The following is a 17,881-nucleotide window of genomic DNA, read 5'->3' on the forward strand; positions in this document are numbered from 1 at the left end:
AAGAATAAAAAAGAACAAATATGAATAAATAACAATAATTAGAAACACACATACAAACATACAATGTATTTTCTTTGAACAGAGTATTTGGCCAGTTCACAAATTTAAACAGTGTTTAGTCATTTCAATTAAATTTACAATTTCTATATTTCCTTTTTGCCATATTTATTCCTCATCTATTTTTTTTAAAAAACCAATATTATCCTTCATCCTCATCTCTAATCTTAATCAAATTCAATTTTTCCCTTCTATTCTATATTATACCCCTTCCCATTGTCATCTATTTTTATATCCATCCTCACATTGGTTAATTATGTAATTATGTAATACAGTTGTTTAATACAAATTCAACATTTTAATATAGATCAATTAGTTATATAACTATCTTTTTTGTATATTAATCAATATGAACATGAATATTCCAATTATTTCCATGCAATCCAATTTCTTACAAATCAATTAATTATATTTACCAATAATAATAAACCAAATAATTTCCCCCATATATTCCTCCAAACCACAACTTAACTATTTCTGCTTTCAACACAATATACAATTAATAGTATCTCAATTATTACAATTCCCTAGTTAAATAGAGCTTTTTTTCTTTTGTGTTTTAAAATCTTGAACTCTCCTCTTTTGCCCTAAATTTCCCATTGTTTGCACCTACCTTTTTTGGTGAGGAGAAAGAAAAAGAAAAAGAAATCTCTCTCCCTGCCTCATTTTGTCACATTGCAGCAGAGCCTGCTTTACTTTCAGTTTCCTTTTAGCTAGGGAAAAAAAAAATCTGCTCCAGCACTCTTTGCAGCAAGCAAAGAGCTTGCAAAACAAGAGCTTGCAAACGAGCCTGCGAAACAGCTGAGAGCGAATCAGCTGAGAGTCGGAGGCCGATCTAATCATGGTAATTAACCTATGCTGAAGCTGAAAGGGGCTGTTTTTTTTTCTTGCTGTTTGCTTGCAAGGAGGTAAGTGCTGCGAGGCACAGGTCAAAGGGGGGGGCACCCTCCTTGCCACTTAGCCCCCGTCAGTCCCCTTTGCCTCTAGCGTCCCTCTGCTGCCCCCCTTGCCGCTTACTGCCCCCCTAAGGCATTCCACAGCCCCCCAGGGGGCGGTACCGCCCACTTTGGCAACCACTGGCTTAACTACTTAACAACCGGTTCTACCAAAGTAGAATCCCACAACTGGGTCTACCCATTTATATTTGCAGGCACCGATCTACTCATTTGTTTTCTTTTAACACTGATCAGCTGTAGGGCGGCCCTTTGAAGCCCCGCGGCAGCTGCGAGGCCAATAAAATTATAAAAAAAACACCAAACCGTTTGTTAAATTGCTGGCTCGCCCACCCCTCACCCAGTGGTGCAGAGGGGCGGGGCAAGGGGCGGGGCGAGCCAGCAATTTAACAAACGGTTCGGCCAAACTGCCTAGAACCGGCAGAATCCCACCACTGGATATTGTATATAAATAAATTTTCTTATGTTGCTGAATCCTGAAGAATTATTTAATTGTGTGTCTGATTGTGTGTGCTGCAACAAACTGACTATATTAATAATGTCATGTTAAAAAAATGGCTAAGCTTCAGGAAATGACTGTTACAGTTGAAATGCTGAAAGCTGGTGGTCACAATTTATACAGGATATTAGCAAAACTATACTCGAGATGCCTCAGAGAAGAAAAAATACTTGATGCATGGAAAAATGGTGAAGTGGTTCTTATACACAAGAAAGGGGCCCAAGATGATTTAAAGAACTATCGCTGAATAAGCCTTCTTTTAGACATCTACAAAGTTTTCACCAAGATAATAGCAAAAAGAATATTGAGAACATTAAATAATATACAGGCAAAGGAACAGGTAGGGTTGAGAAGTGGCTACAGCACAATGGTAAGAGAACACCTATCTGACCCTGATGAACATAAATCACTGGGACCTGACAGATTACACCCCAGAATTCTGAAGGAGGTTGCAGATTATATCTCAGAACCATTGTACCATATCTTTCAAAAATCCTGGAGCATAGGGAATGTACCTGAGAATTGGAAAAGTGCTGATGTGGCTCCCATCTTCAAGAAATGAAAAAAAAAAAAAACAGACCCAGGAAACTACATATCGATCAGTTTAACATCAATACCTGGGAAGATCCTGGAAAAGACCTGCGAACAACTAGAAGCAAATAAAGTTATAACTAGTAGCCAGCACAGATTTGTTAAAAACAGATCATACCATACCAATCTTATTTCATTGTTTGATAAAGTCACTAAATTAATAGACGAGTGAAATGCTTTGGGCATGGTATACTTAGATTTCAGTAAGGCATTAGACAAAGTAGACCACAACCTACTTGGAATAGAATGTAAAAGTGGAATAGACAACATTACCACCAGATGGATTTGTAGCTGGCTGACAAACTCTACTCAATGAGTAGTCCTTAATGGTACATCATCCTCATGGAGAGAAGTAAGTAATGGGGTACCACAAGGCTCCGTCTTAGGCCCAGTACTCTTCAATATCTTCATAAATGACTTAGATGAGGGAATAGAAAGGGAACTCATCAAATTTAATATTAAACTGGCAGGAATAGCCAACACCCCAGAAGACAAGTTCAGGATCCAAAAAGATCTTGACAAACTTGAACAATGGTCCCTATCCAACAAAATGAATTTTAATGTGGAGAAAAGCAAACTTTTACATTTAGGCAGTAAAAATCAAAGGTATGAGTACAGATTAGGCGAGACCTGGATCAGAAACAATAACTGTGAGCAAACCTCCACCTTCCCTGCACAGGATTGTAAGGTTGGAGGCCTCTGCAGCCTCTGGAGGTCCACTGGTGACTGCTGGCAAAGGGGCATTGGAAGGCTGGCAGGAGCAGCCCAGCCGAGAGTGGAGCCATGCTGCCTCACTCGCCATCGCCTTTGGGCTGCGCCCCTTCATGGCTTCGGCGGGCAGGAGGTCTGTTGCAGCCCTGCAGAAGCAGCCATGCCAAGAGCAGCATGAGGCCAGCAGCAGGAGGTACAGGATGGAGGTTGGTCGGCAAAGGCTGCGGAAGTCTTCAGCCTTCCAATCCTGTGCAGGGAAAGCAGAGGTTTGCTCCAGAGCTGCAGCAGAGCATTGCACCAGGTGGCCTCCACCCCAAGGATCCTGCCGCGTTATTCTTACCTTTTATTTGGCCCCACCCCCAATCTATTGCTGCCTGAGTCCCAGCTGATGGCTAGAGGGAAAAAAACTGTTTAAACTCTTGCCGCGGGGCTTCAAAGGGGCTACAGCTGATCAATGTTAAAAGAAAACAAATGAGTAGACCAGTGCCTACAAAAATACATGAGTAGATCAGTGCCTGCAAAAATAAATGGGTAGACCAGTGCCTGTAAAAATATATGATAGATCAGTATCTGCAAAAATACATGAGTAGATCAGTGCCTGAAAAAATAAATGGGTATACCAGTGCCTGCAAAAAAGAAATGGGTAGATCGGTACAGCTCTGCAAGCAGTACCTCTTCTAAATCCTAAATAATTGTCACATGACCATCAAGCCACGCCCACAAAATAAGCCACGCCCACAGAACTGGTAGTAAAAATTTTTAGAACCCACCCCGTGGGGGGGGGAGCAGGTGATCTCGATGTGCCGCATGGCCTTCTGACTTGTTGTATGATAGCAGCACACTGAGCAAGACCCGCGCTCCAGTGTTTCAGCAGAAGCAGGGCCAGCAGGAAGGGTGGTCAGAGAGCGGGGTGCACTGAGAGCTTGCCCCATTGCAGCTGCAGGCATGCAGATGATGGGATGGAGAGGGAGGGGCTGGGCAGTAGTGGAACTCCCATTTCTGTCAGCCCCCATGCTCACTGCCTCCTGTACATAAAAAAAATAAGACATCCCCCAAAATAAGCTCTATTGCTTTCGAGACTGAAAGAAAATAAGACTGGGTGTTATTTTTAAGGAAACATGGTAGACTGGGCAAAAGATGGAATAAAAATCAATGGCACTTATAAAGATTTGCAGATGATGTTGTTCTCTTCACACAAGACCCAGAAGAACTACAAAAATACCTACAAGAGTTGCACAAAATAAGAGCTTAAAAATAAACCTGAAAAAGACCCAGGTTATTTTTAATAAATTTACCAAAGAAAGAAAAAAATTATATCTGGAGAAGAACTAGATATACTGGTAGTAGACCACTACATATACCTTGGCCAACGGATCTCAATGGAAGATGATACAATAAAGGAAATTGAACAGTATGTTAAATGTGGTTGACAGGCATTTGGTTTAGCAGAATTTTCAAAAACAACCTCCCACTATGCCATCCTCAGTGCTGGGATGGCGGCGGGGCGGACTCCTCAAGGACCTGGTGCTCACCGGCTTCACCCACATCATGATCCTGGAATACTGCTTGGTCGGTGAGTGGCACTCTGCCTGGCCAGAGAGGGGGTGTCCTCTGGGTGGGCACCAAGTGGCAAGAGGTGCCGGGCAGCTTCTCTCTTGCGAGCGGGGCAAGAGTTTTCAGGCAAGGGGGATGGATGGATGGATGGATGGGAGGCAGGCGAGGACCAAGAATGCTGGGGAGAAATAGAATGAGAGGCAGCTCCCAATCAGCTAAGGTGATCCGCGGGTTGCCATTAAGGAGCCCAGCTGCCATTAGCTGACTGGGGAAGGGAAGAGCTGCCTTCTGTGCTGCCCATGCCCAACCCTTCACTAGGGCTTATTTTTGGGGAGGGTGTATATTTATGCCCACCCCAAAAATCAGGTTTGGCCTTATTTTCAGGACATGTCATATTTTCGGGGAAACACGGTAAAAGTATTGAAAACTAGAACCAACAGATGGATTGGTTAGAATGTTTGGTAAAGATTTAAAAATGAATAGAACTTTTAAGATGTTCAAATGATGCAGAGAGATAGTGGGTATTTTGTGGCTTGTTGTGAGCAATTTCTACTTGTTAAAAGAAATAAAAATGACTATCTAGAAGTGAAAAAAAGAATACGCTGAAAGCAGAAGAACAGGGAACTTAAGTATGTACCGTATGAGATGAGTTATAGAGTGAATGGATTATAATTAAATTTAAACAAAAAAGTGAACATCCAATATGAGATAAATGCACTGGTAGTTTGAGAGAATGAATACAGATAGAAATACAAAACATATATATGCAGACTGAGTGTAGTCAGAGGAAAGGAGAAGACTGAGGAAATCATGGCTGCATGAAGCTGAAACTGTACATTGGTGTGATGAAAGCAAGGATTGCATACAATGATAGATACGGAGGTGGAATGGGACAACTCACAGTGATCAGGTCAGCCCAGATGGGTGGGCATGCCGGGTGGGTCTGGATGACTCGGCGCAGATAACTTAGTGTGACCAGGTTGGTGCACATTGGTGGGCGTGGCCAAGTCGGCATGGAACAAATCACCATGGGGACAACTTGGTTCCATAATCAGCTCCTAATGTGCTGGCTGACTGGGACAATTGGTGGTGAAGGGAATCATTGCTAAGAGACAATTTGGACCAAGCAGAGAACTCCCCCTCCCCCAGAAGAAATATTGTTCCATTCCAGGTCCAAGATGTGGTGGAGTGGCAGGAACAACTTGGTGACATTTAGGGTTTGAGATTTTTGCTAGCCATGGGGGAGGTATTGATGGAGCAAGTTGTCCCAGAGCCTGGCCTATTCTTTTACTCCAAAGAAAGCCAGCTCTGAAGTGTTCAATGAGGCTTCTTCTTCAGCTAAAACTTTGCATGATAATTCGAAAAGGTGAATGCATGGGAATAATTCCCAGCACATAAAAAAGAATTTGCCTAGGCAAATTCAGGGGAATGGAATAGGGTTAGGACAGAGCTCATAATTAAGGCTGGCCTATTGCTCCAGATGTACATTGCGCAGTGACACTACCATATCATTCTATTGGATCCCTGGTACAATTTTACTGTCCTTGCTTCTTCCCCCAATTCAATGATAATGCTGCCAAAGGATTTATAATTATAAACACATTTATAATTTACTTTTTAGACCCTTACATTTAGATCCTTCTATAATCTGCTGATTATTCCCCCCCCCCCCCCCGGTTGTGAATGAAAGGTTCAAGACTGTGTGTGTGTGGGGGGAGGAAATCACCCACCTCAGTTGCACAAATCCTCTTTTGAATGCAGGATCGAAAAACAACCCACTTGTAAAAAAAACCAAAAACCTTGGTGTATAACACACGGCCAGTCTTTCCATATAAAAGTACTGTTTATTATTATTATTTATTACAAGGGGGTGAGTTTTCAATCCTGCATTCAAGAGTGGATTTGTGCAGCTGGGGGGGATAATTTCCTTCCCCAGTTGCACAAATCCTCTCTTGAATCCTTCTTTTACAATGTGGGGGGGAACCTTATTTCATTCTCCTGAATATGCCTATCCAAATTCTTTTTGTGTGGTAGGAATTATTCCCATATAAATGTACTTAGACATGCATTCATCTTTTCAGCTTACCATCACAAGCTTTGTTGAAGAAGAAGCTCTGAGGGGCTGGCTTTCTTTGGAGTAAAAAAGAAATAGGCTGGGCTCTTGGACAACTTTCTAATCAACATCCCCCCTGCCATGTCTGGCAAAACCCTCAAACCCTAAATGTCACCAAGTTGCTCCCAATGCTCCACCACACTTTGGATCCGGAATGGGATAATGTATCTTTGGAGGGGGGTGGGTGTCCTTGCTTGGTCCAAATAGTCCCTTAGCAGCGATTCCCCTTACTGCCAGTTGTTCTTGTCCCTATGTCCCATTGGCTGGTACATTAGGGCTGATGTTTCTTCTAGTGGGACGCCGAATTGTCCCCATATCCAGTTGACTGGGGAGACTTGTATTGTGCCAATGCGGTGATACCCACACAGGTGTGCCGACCTGTCCACATTGACCCAGTCACTCTCACCGTCCGCATCAACCTGGGTGTGCCAAGTTATCTGTGCTGAATCATCTGTGCCAATGCAGCCATGCCATTCTGTCTGTTCCACCCATCTGCACTGACCTGGCCATGGTGAATTGCCCTAGACACCTATGGAGGTATGGAGAAATATAATGAAAGATTTAGTTTTATTTCTTTTTCTTACCTCATGCCTTTAGTTCCCTTGGCTTAGTATTTCTTACTCCCTTTCTGTACTTTTCTTAATACTGCTTACCCAAAATGGCAATAGTATGATGAGAACAGGTAGCCCTTGCATATCGACCACTTGTTCAACAACTGTTCAAAGATATGACAGCACTGAACAAGAGGTATTTATGACTGGTCCTCAAAACCATGCCATCCACCAGTTAGATAGGGGGCACAAAATAAGAGGAGGAACTCAGGAGGAAGTTTCAGCACTTGTATTTCTAGCCACAATTAGAAAAGCCTCGCCGGCAGGCCACCAAAACTCTCTTTTAAAAGAGCTCTGGCAGTCTAGCCAGCCACTGACAGCAGTTCATTTTTCCTTGCCGCTAGATTATCCAATCAGCAGCAGGCATGCTAGGTGCTCCGTACATCATGTACATCAGTACATAACATCCCTCCCCTCCTAGATGGAACCTAACCAATCAGGTTTGGACTTGAGTTATGTAGTCACACAGGTAGGCAGGGCGCTTGTGGGCGCGATCGGACCTGCACGGTTCATTTGTTCCAGCGGCGGCGGCCTGGACAGTCAGGCCTGCTGCCACTCTTGAGTCCTCGAAAGGAATCTCCTGGAACACTCCCAAGGGTGTAGAGGACTCCACCCCGGCTCCTCCTTCTCCGGCTCCTGGATTGCTTCGCTGGACTCCCACTTCTTCAGATAAGTGTTCGCATTCTTCCATTGGGCTTGAGTCTAGGGTTTTGGTGCATTTGGAGTTAGGGCCGGTTTTCTATTGTGTGAATTGCTGGGTGCAGGTTTGAATGTTCCTCGGGGCAAAGGATCATTTTGCGCTCGAGAATGGCTTGGGTCTGGTTGGACTGCAGGGTCTTCTTGTTGCCTCAACCAGGACTCTCCCAGTCTATTCCAGAGTTGGTCAATGTGCCTTCTCCACACCCGGCCATCCTACTTGGCCCCGTTAAAGCTACTACCCGAGCTCATACCCAAATGGGATACTCTGTGTAGTTTTGGGCAAATACTAGATCTCCTTTTTCAAATGCCCTGGTCTGCCTGGTCGAGTCCAGCGGTGTCTCAGGGTGATAATGGGGGTGCAGCCTATCTAACTGTGACCTTAATTTCCGTCCCATCAATAACTCTGCCGGACTTCTATTCTAAAAAATTTGTCTATTTTTTCTTGCCAGTTGCCGGGGCCCATTCGTTCCACTTGACCATTACTTGATGGACTGAATGGGGCGACCAGAGCATGCCTAATTCCTTGTTCTGCCAGGAACGATTCAATTGCTTTTGTGGTCAATTGTGGTCTGTTGTTGGATAGAAGTATGCCTGGTAACCCATGGGTTACAAAGATTTCCCTTAGTGCTCATGGTCAGGTTAGGCATGGTGACTACCTCTAGCCATTTTGAATAAGCATCAACCACAATTAAGAATGTTTGTTCCCCCATAGGCCCTGCGAAGTCAATGTGAATCCATGACCATGGGCCCTTAGGCACTTCCCACTCCCTGATGGGTGCCCGGCATGGAGCTGGCTGGTTTTCCTGGCACAGCATGCAGGTGGCCACCCATTCTATAATATCCCAGTCCAAGTTTGATCACCATATATAACTTCAAGCCAATGCCTTCATTCTTACAATCCCCAGGTGACCCACGTGTAATGTTTCCAGGACTTGTTTCCTTAATTCATGTAGCAAAATCACTCTCCCCCCCCACAACAGGCATCCCTTTAGAGTCAACAGCTCAAATTGTTTAGTCTGGAATGTTTTAAATTCCTCTCCTAATTTCTCTTGCAGACACCCCCTCAACACCCAGTTCAAAACTTTAGGTAACATTTTATCTTTCCTCATGTACTCTGCTATCCCATTTGATGAGACTAGGCTGGCAGTTCCAATGTCTATGAGTAATATTTGTGTGACGGGGGCTGGGTCCTCAATGAACTCTGGCAGGGGGCACCTGCTGAGTGCATCAGCATTGGTTATGATTTTCCCTGGCTGGTGCACAAGCTTGTAGTCATACCCCATCAGGAAAATTGACCACCTTGCCATTCTGGGGAACATATAATTCGGTGTTTATTGGTCCCCAGCAATAAGACCCAAAAGGGATTGTGGTCGGTGATGAGTTCAAATTGCCTCCCATACACATATTCATGAAACCATTTTATTCCCACCACTGCAGCCAAGGCTTCTTGTCTAATTGGCTGTAATTCCTCTCAGTGGGTGATAACATTTTCGAATAGAATGCAATGGGAGCCTCTGAGCCATCTGGTAGCTGGTGGCTAAGGACAGCTCCCACTCCAAAAGGAGAAACATCGCAAGTCACTAATAGGGGAAGAGTTTCATTATATGTATGAGAACACTGTCTGAGGATAATATGTCTTTAACAGTGGCAAATGCGTGGGCTTCTCCCATCTCCAGGTCCACATGGCAGTCTTCCCTAGTAGTCTGTGCAATGGCTCAGCAACAGTGGTGCTATAAAAGTTTAACAGTCCCAGGAAAGCCTGGAGTTCGTTTTTGTTCTTTGGGGTTGGGCCTTCTTTAATTGCCTTTATTTATTTATTTATTAGTTCGATTTATATGCTTGATCTTACTATCTGTGGGATGGATCCCTGAACCATCAATTAAGTATCCCAAGAATTCGACTTCCTTCACACCAATTTTGCATTTCTCCTTTTTGACTTTAAGACCTTTCTTTTGGAACCTCCCCAAGGTTTCTTCCAGTCAAGCAATTGTTCTTTGGTCTTCCCAGACATGAGAACACCATCAAAGTAGGGGACCATTCCCAGAATGCCCTATAGGAGGCACTCCATCATACTCTGGAATAGTCCCCGGGCCACGCTCACTCCGAATTGCAACCGGTTACATTTAAATGCCCCACGGTGTGTCACAATGGTTTGTGCTTCCATGGTAGCAACATCTACCGGTAATTGCTGATACGCTTGTGCTAAGTCTAGTTTAGTGAATATTTTCCCATTTCCAAGTGAATGCAGTGGGTATGCACTCTATTGTAACGCTTTATTTAATGTGCATTTATAGTCAGTGCAGATGTGAACCGACCTGTCCAGCTTAATTGGGGTGACTATTGGGATCTCCCACGTGGCGTGGTCAATTGGCTCCACCACCCCTTGGGCAACTAGTTTGTCTAGTTGCGCATCTACTTTTGGCGGGAGTACAAACGGAATCCTTCGGGGTTTTAGCTGATCAGGGTAACACTAGTCTCTAGGTTAAAAGATATAGGTTTTCCTGTATACTTGCTTAGGCTCCCGTTAAAAACATCCCCAAAATCTGCCAGCAGCCTGTTGAGTTTGTTTCTGCTGATTTTGTGGGTGCTGGTGACCCCTAATCCCAGGGGCTTGAACCACCTGATGCCCAGCAGGGTGGGTCTGTCATTTTTGATGATGGTCAGAGGCAGTTGGCCACAGAACTCATTGAAAGTGACTTTCACTGATGCTCTTCCCAGCACTGGGATGCTATTTCCTTGGAAATCATTTAAGGTGATGTTCTGCAGTTTGAGTTGTCTTTTTTCTATGGTCGGGATGAGGCTCTTCAGTGTCCGCCAGGACACAGTGGTGAAGAAGGATCCTGTGTCTAGCGCCATACTGCATACTGTTTATTGTCTCACCTTCTCTTTGCCACCAGTGATAAAATTCATTTCGGCTCACCATTGGGGTTGCAGTGGGGGCATAGTGGTCCTACAGGACATTCTGTAGGGTCGACCATGCTATTGATTTGATATCCACAGGTGATGCAAGGATCTATGCCATCTTGTAGATCTTCATGCCACAGGTGAGAAAACGGGCTCTTTTCCTGTTGTCTGGAAGGCCTTGGTAGTTGTTAGCTTCCAGGAACATATGGAATTGGCCCATATATGTGAACCATTCCTCCGTCTTTGGGTCAAACAAGGCTGGTGCAGGGGAGGTTTAGTTGGTTATCCTTAGGTTGGCCTGAGCAGGGTCGTGCCTCGTGCTAAGATGGCTGCGGATGCCACGAGGTGAAGGTCAGTTCCCTTATCCCCTTTTGTCCTCTTCAGCATCCCATCCTCATTGCTAGTGTTAGATAGGGGGCACAAAATAAGAGGAGGAACCCAGAAAGAAGTTTCAGCACCTTTATTTCTAGCGGCGATCAGAAAAGCCTCACCGGCAGGTTGCCAAAACTCTCTTTTAAAAAAGCTCAGGCAATCTAGCTGGCCACTGACAGTGGTTCATTTTTTCCTGCCACTAGATTATCCAATCAGTGGTGGGCATGCAAATAGGTGCTCTGTACGTCAGTACGTAACACCACCACCACTCTGTGCCACAGCGCCACAGCTCAGCGCCACAGTTGATCTTTGGAAATACTGGTTTGAAGGAACCGGTAGCTTTTTAAAACTACTGGTTCACCTGAACTGGTAGCTTTTTAAACTGCCAGTTCAACCGAACCGGTAGCTAACTACCGGTTCACTTGAACTGGTAGCTTTTTTTTTACTATCTGTTTGTCCGAACCGGTAGTTTTTATCACTACCGGTTCGCCCAAACCAGAGTGAACTGATAGCATTTCACCCCTGGATCCAGGGAAAGAGAGTTGCTATCCCTACCATTTATCTCCCTTCCGTATCCCCAAAGCTAATGCTTATGTAGAAGCGTTGTATACTGTATTAAGTTTCTTTAAATATAATCAGAAAATAATGAAGAAATTGAATTGGTACACTATCTGTTTAGTGATTAAAATAAAAAAGGCAGAACTATCCAATTCTTATTTTCATTCAGTCTTTGCCAACAAAATTCTATGAGTTCCAACCAAAAACTATGACGGACAGGATGAAAGGTAGAATTTCAGATTCAGATAGAAATTCAGTAAGACTAATGGAATCTATTATGGGGTGAAGTGGGAGTAGTGGAGTTATTATTTTTCTTCTTAGGATTGAATTGATATCAGGAAGTTACTTTGGAGCCCAAAAGCTATCGAAAGCAGAATGAAATACTCTGCCTCTCTTAAAACACTTTTAACAATTCTATATCCTTCTAAATAAGAATTAATAATTGAAATGGCATCTGTCAACCATACTGGTTGATGTCTACCATACTCTGTAATTACTCCAAAAAGCCTATTTTTAAGTTTTAGTGGATATTTCATATATATTCCAGTGTATATAAAGTAGATAGTATTTGCAAAAAAAGAATCCAAATAAATTTATTTTGTTTCACCTGACTTTTTCATTAACCCCCAAGGATGTGAACACTGATCGTTTAACTGGTTTAGTTCTCACAGAATTGTTTTAGGTTACTGTTTTATTACAAAGAGGCCAACTGTTTTGGCCTCTTTGTAATTTTGAAAAGATTGTGATTTTATTGTGCTGATACTTTCTATTTTGCAATTAGCCCAAAGAAATACTATATTACGGTATTTAAATTAATATAAATCTCTTTCCTTTCATTTGGTTCCCTTTCCCCAAGGTACATAATCCAATACCATCTTGGAGAGAATAGTTAAAAATGAAAAGAATAGACTGTTTGAAATATGTTTTCAGAAAAAAGTGGCTGACCTATGTTATAGAACAGAGAAAAAGATTTGTGAAAGATAAGTTTGCTTCTCAAAACAGTTGCCTGTCTACCGCTGTGGTTGGGGGGAAGATAAGAGGAGGATGTATTAGAAGGCAGATTCTCACATTGTAGAATGTATTGCCATAGAAGGTGTGTCTGGGCCAAACTCTCATTGCCTTTTGGAAAGCAATTAAAATAATTTTATTTTCATGAGTATTTGGTTCATAGGATGTTTGTTGGCCTTCTGAATATGGTACTATTATTTATTTTATTAACTGCATTCTGATAATGAGCACTTAGAAATGAACAAGGTGATTACTAGAAGCCAGCATGGTTTTATCATGTCAGACAAACCTTATTGCCTTATTTCATAAAGTGACTACATTACTGGACCAGCAAAATGCTATAAATATAATATACTTGGACTTCAATGCATTTGATAAAGTAAACTACAGCTTACTTCTTAGTAAGTCAGAAAAATATGGGATAAACAGTACCACTACCAAATGGATTTGCAATTGTCTGACCAATCTGGGATAAACAGTACCACTACCAAATAGATTTGCAATTGTCTGACCAATCACATGCAGTGTGTAGTCTTAATGGAACTACATAAATATTGAGGGAAGCATGCAGTGGGGCAGCTAAGATACTGCTTTGGGTTAATACTCTTCAACATCTTTATAAATTATCAAGAGAAGCAGATTAAAGGGGAACTAATCAAATGCAGACAACACCAAATTGGGGGGAGGGAAACACTTTGGAAGATAGATTCAAGATTCAGAAGGATCTTGACAGCCTTGAGCACTGGGCTCTAGCTGAAGCAAATGAGGTCGGGAAAAGCCCTATGATTTTATAAGCACTAAAAATGCCCATCATATGACTGCACAGTGGGTGTGTGGCATAATATTTTATAGTGGGTTCATTGTAATTTAAAACAGTCTTTAAGCAACTATTTGTTATTTGAGGACTACCTATATGTATTTAGCTGTAAAATAATTGAAAAAACAGGTAGGTCTCAGTTAAAAACCATAATTGCAACCAGTATCTGCATCACTAAGGGCTATAGTCACTAAGTCACTAAGTCACTAAGTCCATGTATCACATGACTGCCACAGGATTATGATGTCTTCTCATTTGGTTGTTAAACAAAACACTGCAGTTACTCTGTAGTAATATCACATTTATTTTTATTTATTTATTTATTAAATTTTTATACCACCCTTCTCCCAAAGGACTCAGGGCAGTGTACAGCCATATTAAAACAACATATACCCACACAATTTAAAAAACAGTTTAAAATATATTAAAAATTTGGCCTTTATATTAAAAACTACAAATACCCAATTAAAATTCATTTTCTAAGCCAGCCCGGCCTGTTGAAACAAAAGAGTCTTAAGGGCACGGTGAAAGGTACGTAGGTTGGGGATTATGCGAATCTCCGGGGGCAGTTCATTCCAGAGGGCAGGTGCTCCCACAGAGAAGGCTCTCCCCCTGGGTGTCACCAGTCGACATTATTTGGCTGACGGCACCCTGAGGAGTCCCTCTCTGTGGGAGCGTATTGGCCAGTGGGAGGCTATCGGTGGCAGAAGGCAATCTCGTATATACCCAGGTCCTAAGCCATGGAGCACTTTAAATAAATGGTGACACAAATGGAGATAATGTGGCTGTGGGAACATGTGATAGTTCTAAATGCATGAACTAATTTGTTACACTAGCCTCACTTGGAATGGTCACTAAATGAGGCAGTCAGTAAGCAAGGATTGCCTATAGAGACAAAAATAAGGCTACTATATTTGGACTGTAAAAATGTGGATCACTAAAGAGAGCAAACTTCTACAGAAAACTCTGTCTTTTTACTGTTAATTAGCATTTGTTTCACTGCAATTCAAATTAAAAGTAAAAAAGAAGAATACAGCGAGCTGGTAATAGAAGTTTAAGATGTAATGAAGAAATTGTCAGAAAAAGGAGTGAAAGAAAGGACAGGTTATTGGTACATTAGGGATAAAGCATATGAATATGAATAAAATATGCAGATTAAGAAGTCAAGGTTTGGGAAGATTTAGAAATTAAACAAGTTATTGGGAGCGAGGAAATTCTTGGTGAGGGAGAAGCAGTTGATAATGCTCAGCATAGTTTGATATGTTTAAACAGTTATTGATTAGTAGGGATATTTTGGTTTGGAAAAGTAATTTATATACTAGACTTTGTTGGATTGGATTGGATATATGAACAGAGTTGTGAAGCTCAGTAGTATACTTTCTGGAATTTGCAGTAAATTGATGTTTGTTTTTCTGGAAATAGAGAATCTAAAATTGTAAACATACAAAAAATCATTGTCAACATTTCAGAATAAAAGGCAAAATATTAAGTACTCACAGCAATAAGCTGGTAGGAATTGTTCATCATGGCTATCAACATATTAAGCAGGACCACCAGTGAGATGACGTTATAGGTGCCAAACATAGTGGCTCCAACAAACTCAGTGAATTCATGTCGAGCTTTAACATTGGTCACATATAGATTTATGAGTCCAAAGACTGACCAAAATAATGACTGGAGAGTTTCAAATAAACTGGAAAGGAAAACAAACAAAAAAAGCAGCAAAGAATCATTATTATAACTTATTCCAGGTAGCTAGAGACCTACAGATATAAAGTATTAAAATATAACTATTGCTTTTAAATAAAATATTATTTCATCATAAATTAAACAAGCCAATTCAATTAGATAACAAATTCACTATGTCAGCCAATTTTGTTGCTCTTGATCAGGAAAATGCACAGAATGACGATATAAGAATAGGATGCAGGCTTTACCAGAAAATGCAGGGAAGTACATGATGGTGGGCTGCCAATATTAATGATGCAACATAAGGAGGTAACGAGCAGAACTTTGAATGAGATGGACTGGATGTTTCAAAGCATAAAGGATATGATACAGAAAGAACATAAGGCGATTATGGAAATGGCATAGATCAAAAATTGGAAAATATTATACAAAGGACAATGAGTAATGACCAAGATGCCCAGGAAAGGAAGGAGCTACCAGAAGGCATAGAGGGAAAAAACAGAATTGAGGAATCAACTAAAAAAAGATAATGAGGAGTCATCAATAAAATTAATAATGTTTGATAAATCAAACCAGGGGGAAAACATTCTAAGAGATCTGAAAAGAGAATGGGAGGAGCAGAAAGATACTTGGGGAAGGGAGACAGGGGTCTGGACTGATAATTTTAAAGCTAGACAGTGGAAGAGAGTAGGGATGGGAGAAACACTTAGAAACAGGCAGACAAACACCGAGCTCCCCAATGGCCATTTCAATTGGGGGAGAAAGTTTACCTCTCCACAAAATATTTGAGGTTAAAACTCCCTAGCAAGAAACTGGGACCAAAGTTTATGGGACCATTCCCCATAGTAACGATAATCAACCCGGTCACCGTGCAATTGAAATTGCCCCGACTGCTAGGGAAGATACACCTGGTATTCCATAGTAGTCTCTTAAAACCCGTGGTCGGATCGACCCTGAGGCCACTATCCCGTGATCCCCTGGACCCTGTGGTCATAGGGGGCCAGACCCATTATGAGGTGCAGCAAATCTTCAATTCGAGGTGGCACAGGAGACAACTCCAATATTTAATCAAGTGGAAGGGTTACCACTTATCAGAGGCATCTTGGGTAAAGAGTCAAAACACCCAGACTGATTGCCTTATAGCCAAATTTCATGCGGAAAATCCAAAAAAGCCAGGTGGGGGGTCGCGTCCCTAAACTCTACATCTGTACTCAAATTGTTTTGCTTTGCGCAGGTCGCCCTCAGGAAGTGAGGGAAGTCGAATGTCAACCTGCAAAGCTTTCAAGTTGCCATGAGCAGGAGGGAGGGAGAACTGATGGAGCTGATTGATTTCCCTAACTGAAGCTACATTCCACAGATGCTTTCTTACCGCAATCAGTAGGAGAGTGTTGGGTTTCACAGCCAGCCAAAGTGGTTAATTGGAGAATGTGATTTATGACATGGCCAGGGAGGAGGGGAAAGACAGGGTCATAGGGGAATGTAAATCTATGTGGGATTAGTTTTAACTGCATCGGAATATTGCCGAAATGGTGCTCCTAATAAATAACTGTATTTCCTTTGAAATTTGGCTCATGGCTCATGAATTAATTAGGGCATCTTTCGGAAACTTCACACTATCATATATTTATTCATCTATCATCCATCTCCCTCCCTCCCTCTCTATAATCTCAAAAGTGAATCTGGAGTGGAATGTGGAAATGCTTTAATAACATGTTTATGGAGATTCTCAATCACCCAAGTCATGTTTGTCCCAAAGGTGTTTTACTTGCTTCTCAACCAAGAAGCAGTCAGAACTGCAAAAAGCAAAATATTTTACCTTTCAGGCTTGCAGGATTCTACTATAGCCTATGTCAATAATTTATGTCTATGTCTATGTCTTCCTATGAAGTCAGTTTCTTGATTTGATCTCTCTCTCATAAGGTGATCAAGTAGATCAAGTAAGTATTAAAAATACTTACAAAAATGTACGCCTCCCTATTTTTATAAGTTTATAAAATCATGTCTGTGGAGGTGTGGTCCCATGTCACGCCCACCATGGCCAGCCCCCCCGACCCTCCAAGGTCAAACCCAATCCTGATGTGGTCCTCAATGAAATTGAGTTTGACACCCCTGATTTATAGCATTATAGATCAAGTTAAGCTCTTAATGTTCATTAATAATAAATCATTTACTTTTAACACGGCACTTATAAATGGGTCATTCCATGTCAAATGGTCTGGGGCTCCCAGCTCAACTATCACGGATTTTGATGAAATTTGGTGTGAACATGCACACACATCCCCAATGAACATTGGTAAAGTGTTATTTTTGCCGATGCAATACTTGCGGAGATATAGTCATTTGTTTGACCCCATACCACAGCCTTCTACAGTATGACTCTGAGGTTTCAGCAACTTTGAGACATAATATCTCCAGCAATATTTTGTTGAGAGAAACAAAACTTGGCCATCTTGTACAACTTGGTGTGCTCTATTAAACAAAATAATAAAAACATTTTCATGAGTAATCTCCATCTAGATAATTTGGAGCAAAGTTGATCAAAAATGACTGCGGCGCGAAAAAAGGGTAAAGTTTGGCTTCTTATATCTCTGGAAGGAAAAGTATGAGAAACATGAAACTTTGTGCATAATAACGTAGCAACACAAAGTTGTTGAATATAAAATTTCATTCTCCTACTGCTTTCCAATAGTTCACAAATTGAGTGTAAAGGTGACAGTTTTTGTAAAAATACCAAAAATAGGGTAT

The 17,881-nt window shown here is 41.8% G+C and overlaps 1 protein-coding gene across 2 annotated transcripts in view; it reads right to left on the reverse strand.

The window, feature by feature from the left end:
* Nucleotides 1–17,881, reverse strand: part of TRPC4 (transient receptor potential cation channel subfamily C member 4) — a 333,671-nt gene that overhangs the window by 143,189 nt on the left and 172,601 nt on the right. For both annotated transcript variants that reach the window (XM_070935288.1, XM_070935287.1), the window contains one exon: nucleotides 14,945–15,140. In XM_070935288.1, the coding sequence (XP_070791389.1) occupies nucleotides 14,945–15,140 (196 nt within the window). The remainder of the gene's footprint in view (nucleotides 1–14,944; nucleotides 15,141–17,881) is intronic.

Source organism: Pituophis catenifer, unplaced genomic scaffold, assembly GCF_029215685.1.
Source record: "Pituophis catenifer annectens isolate HBS135680 unplaced genomic scaffold, rPitCat1.0.hap2 SCAF_2, whole genome shotgun sequence".
NCBI classification, from domain to species: domain Eukaryota; kingdom Metazoa; phylum Chordata; class Lepidosauria; order Squamata; family Colubridae; genus Pituophis; species Pituophis catenifer.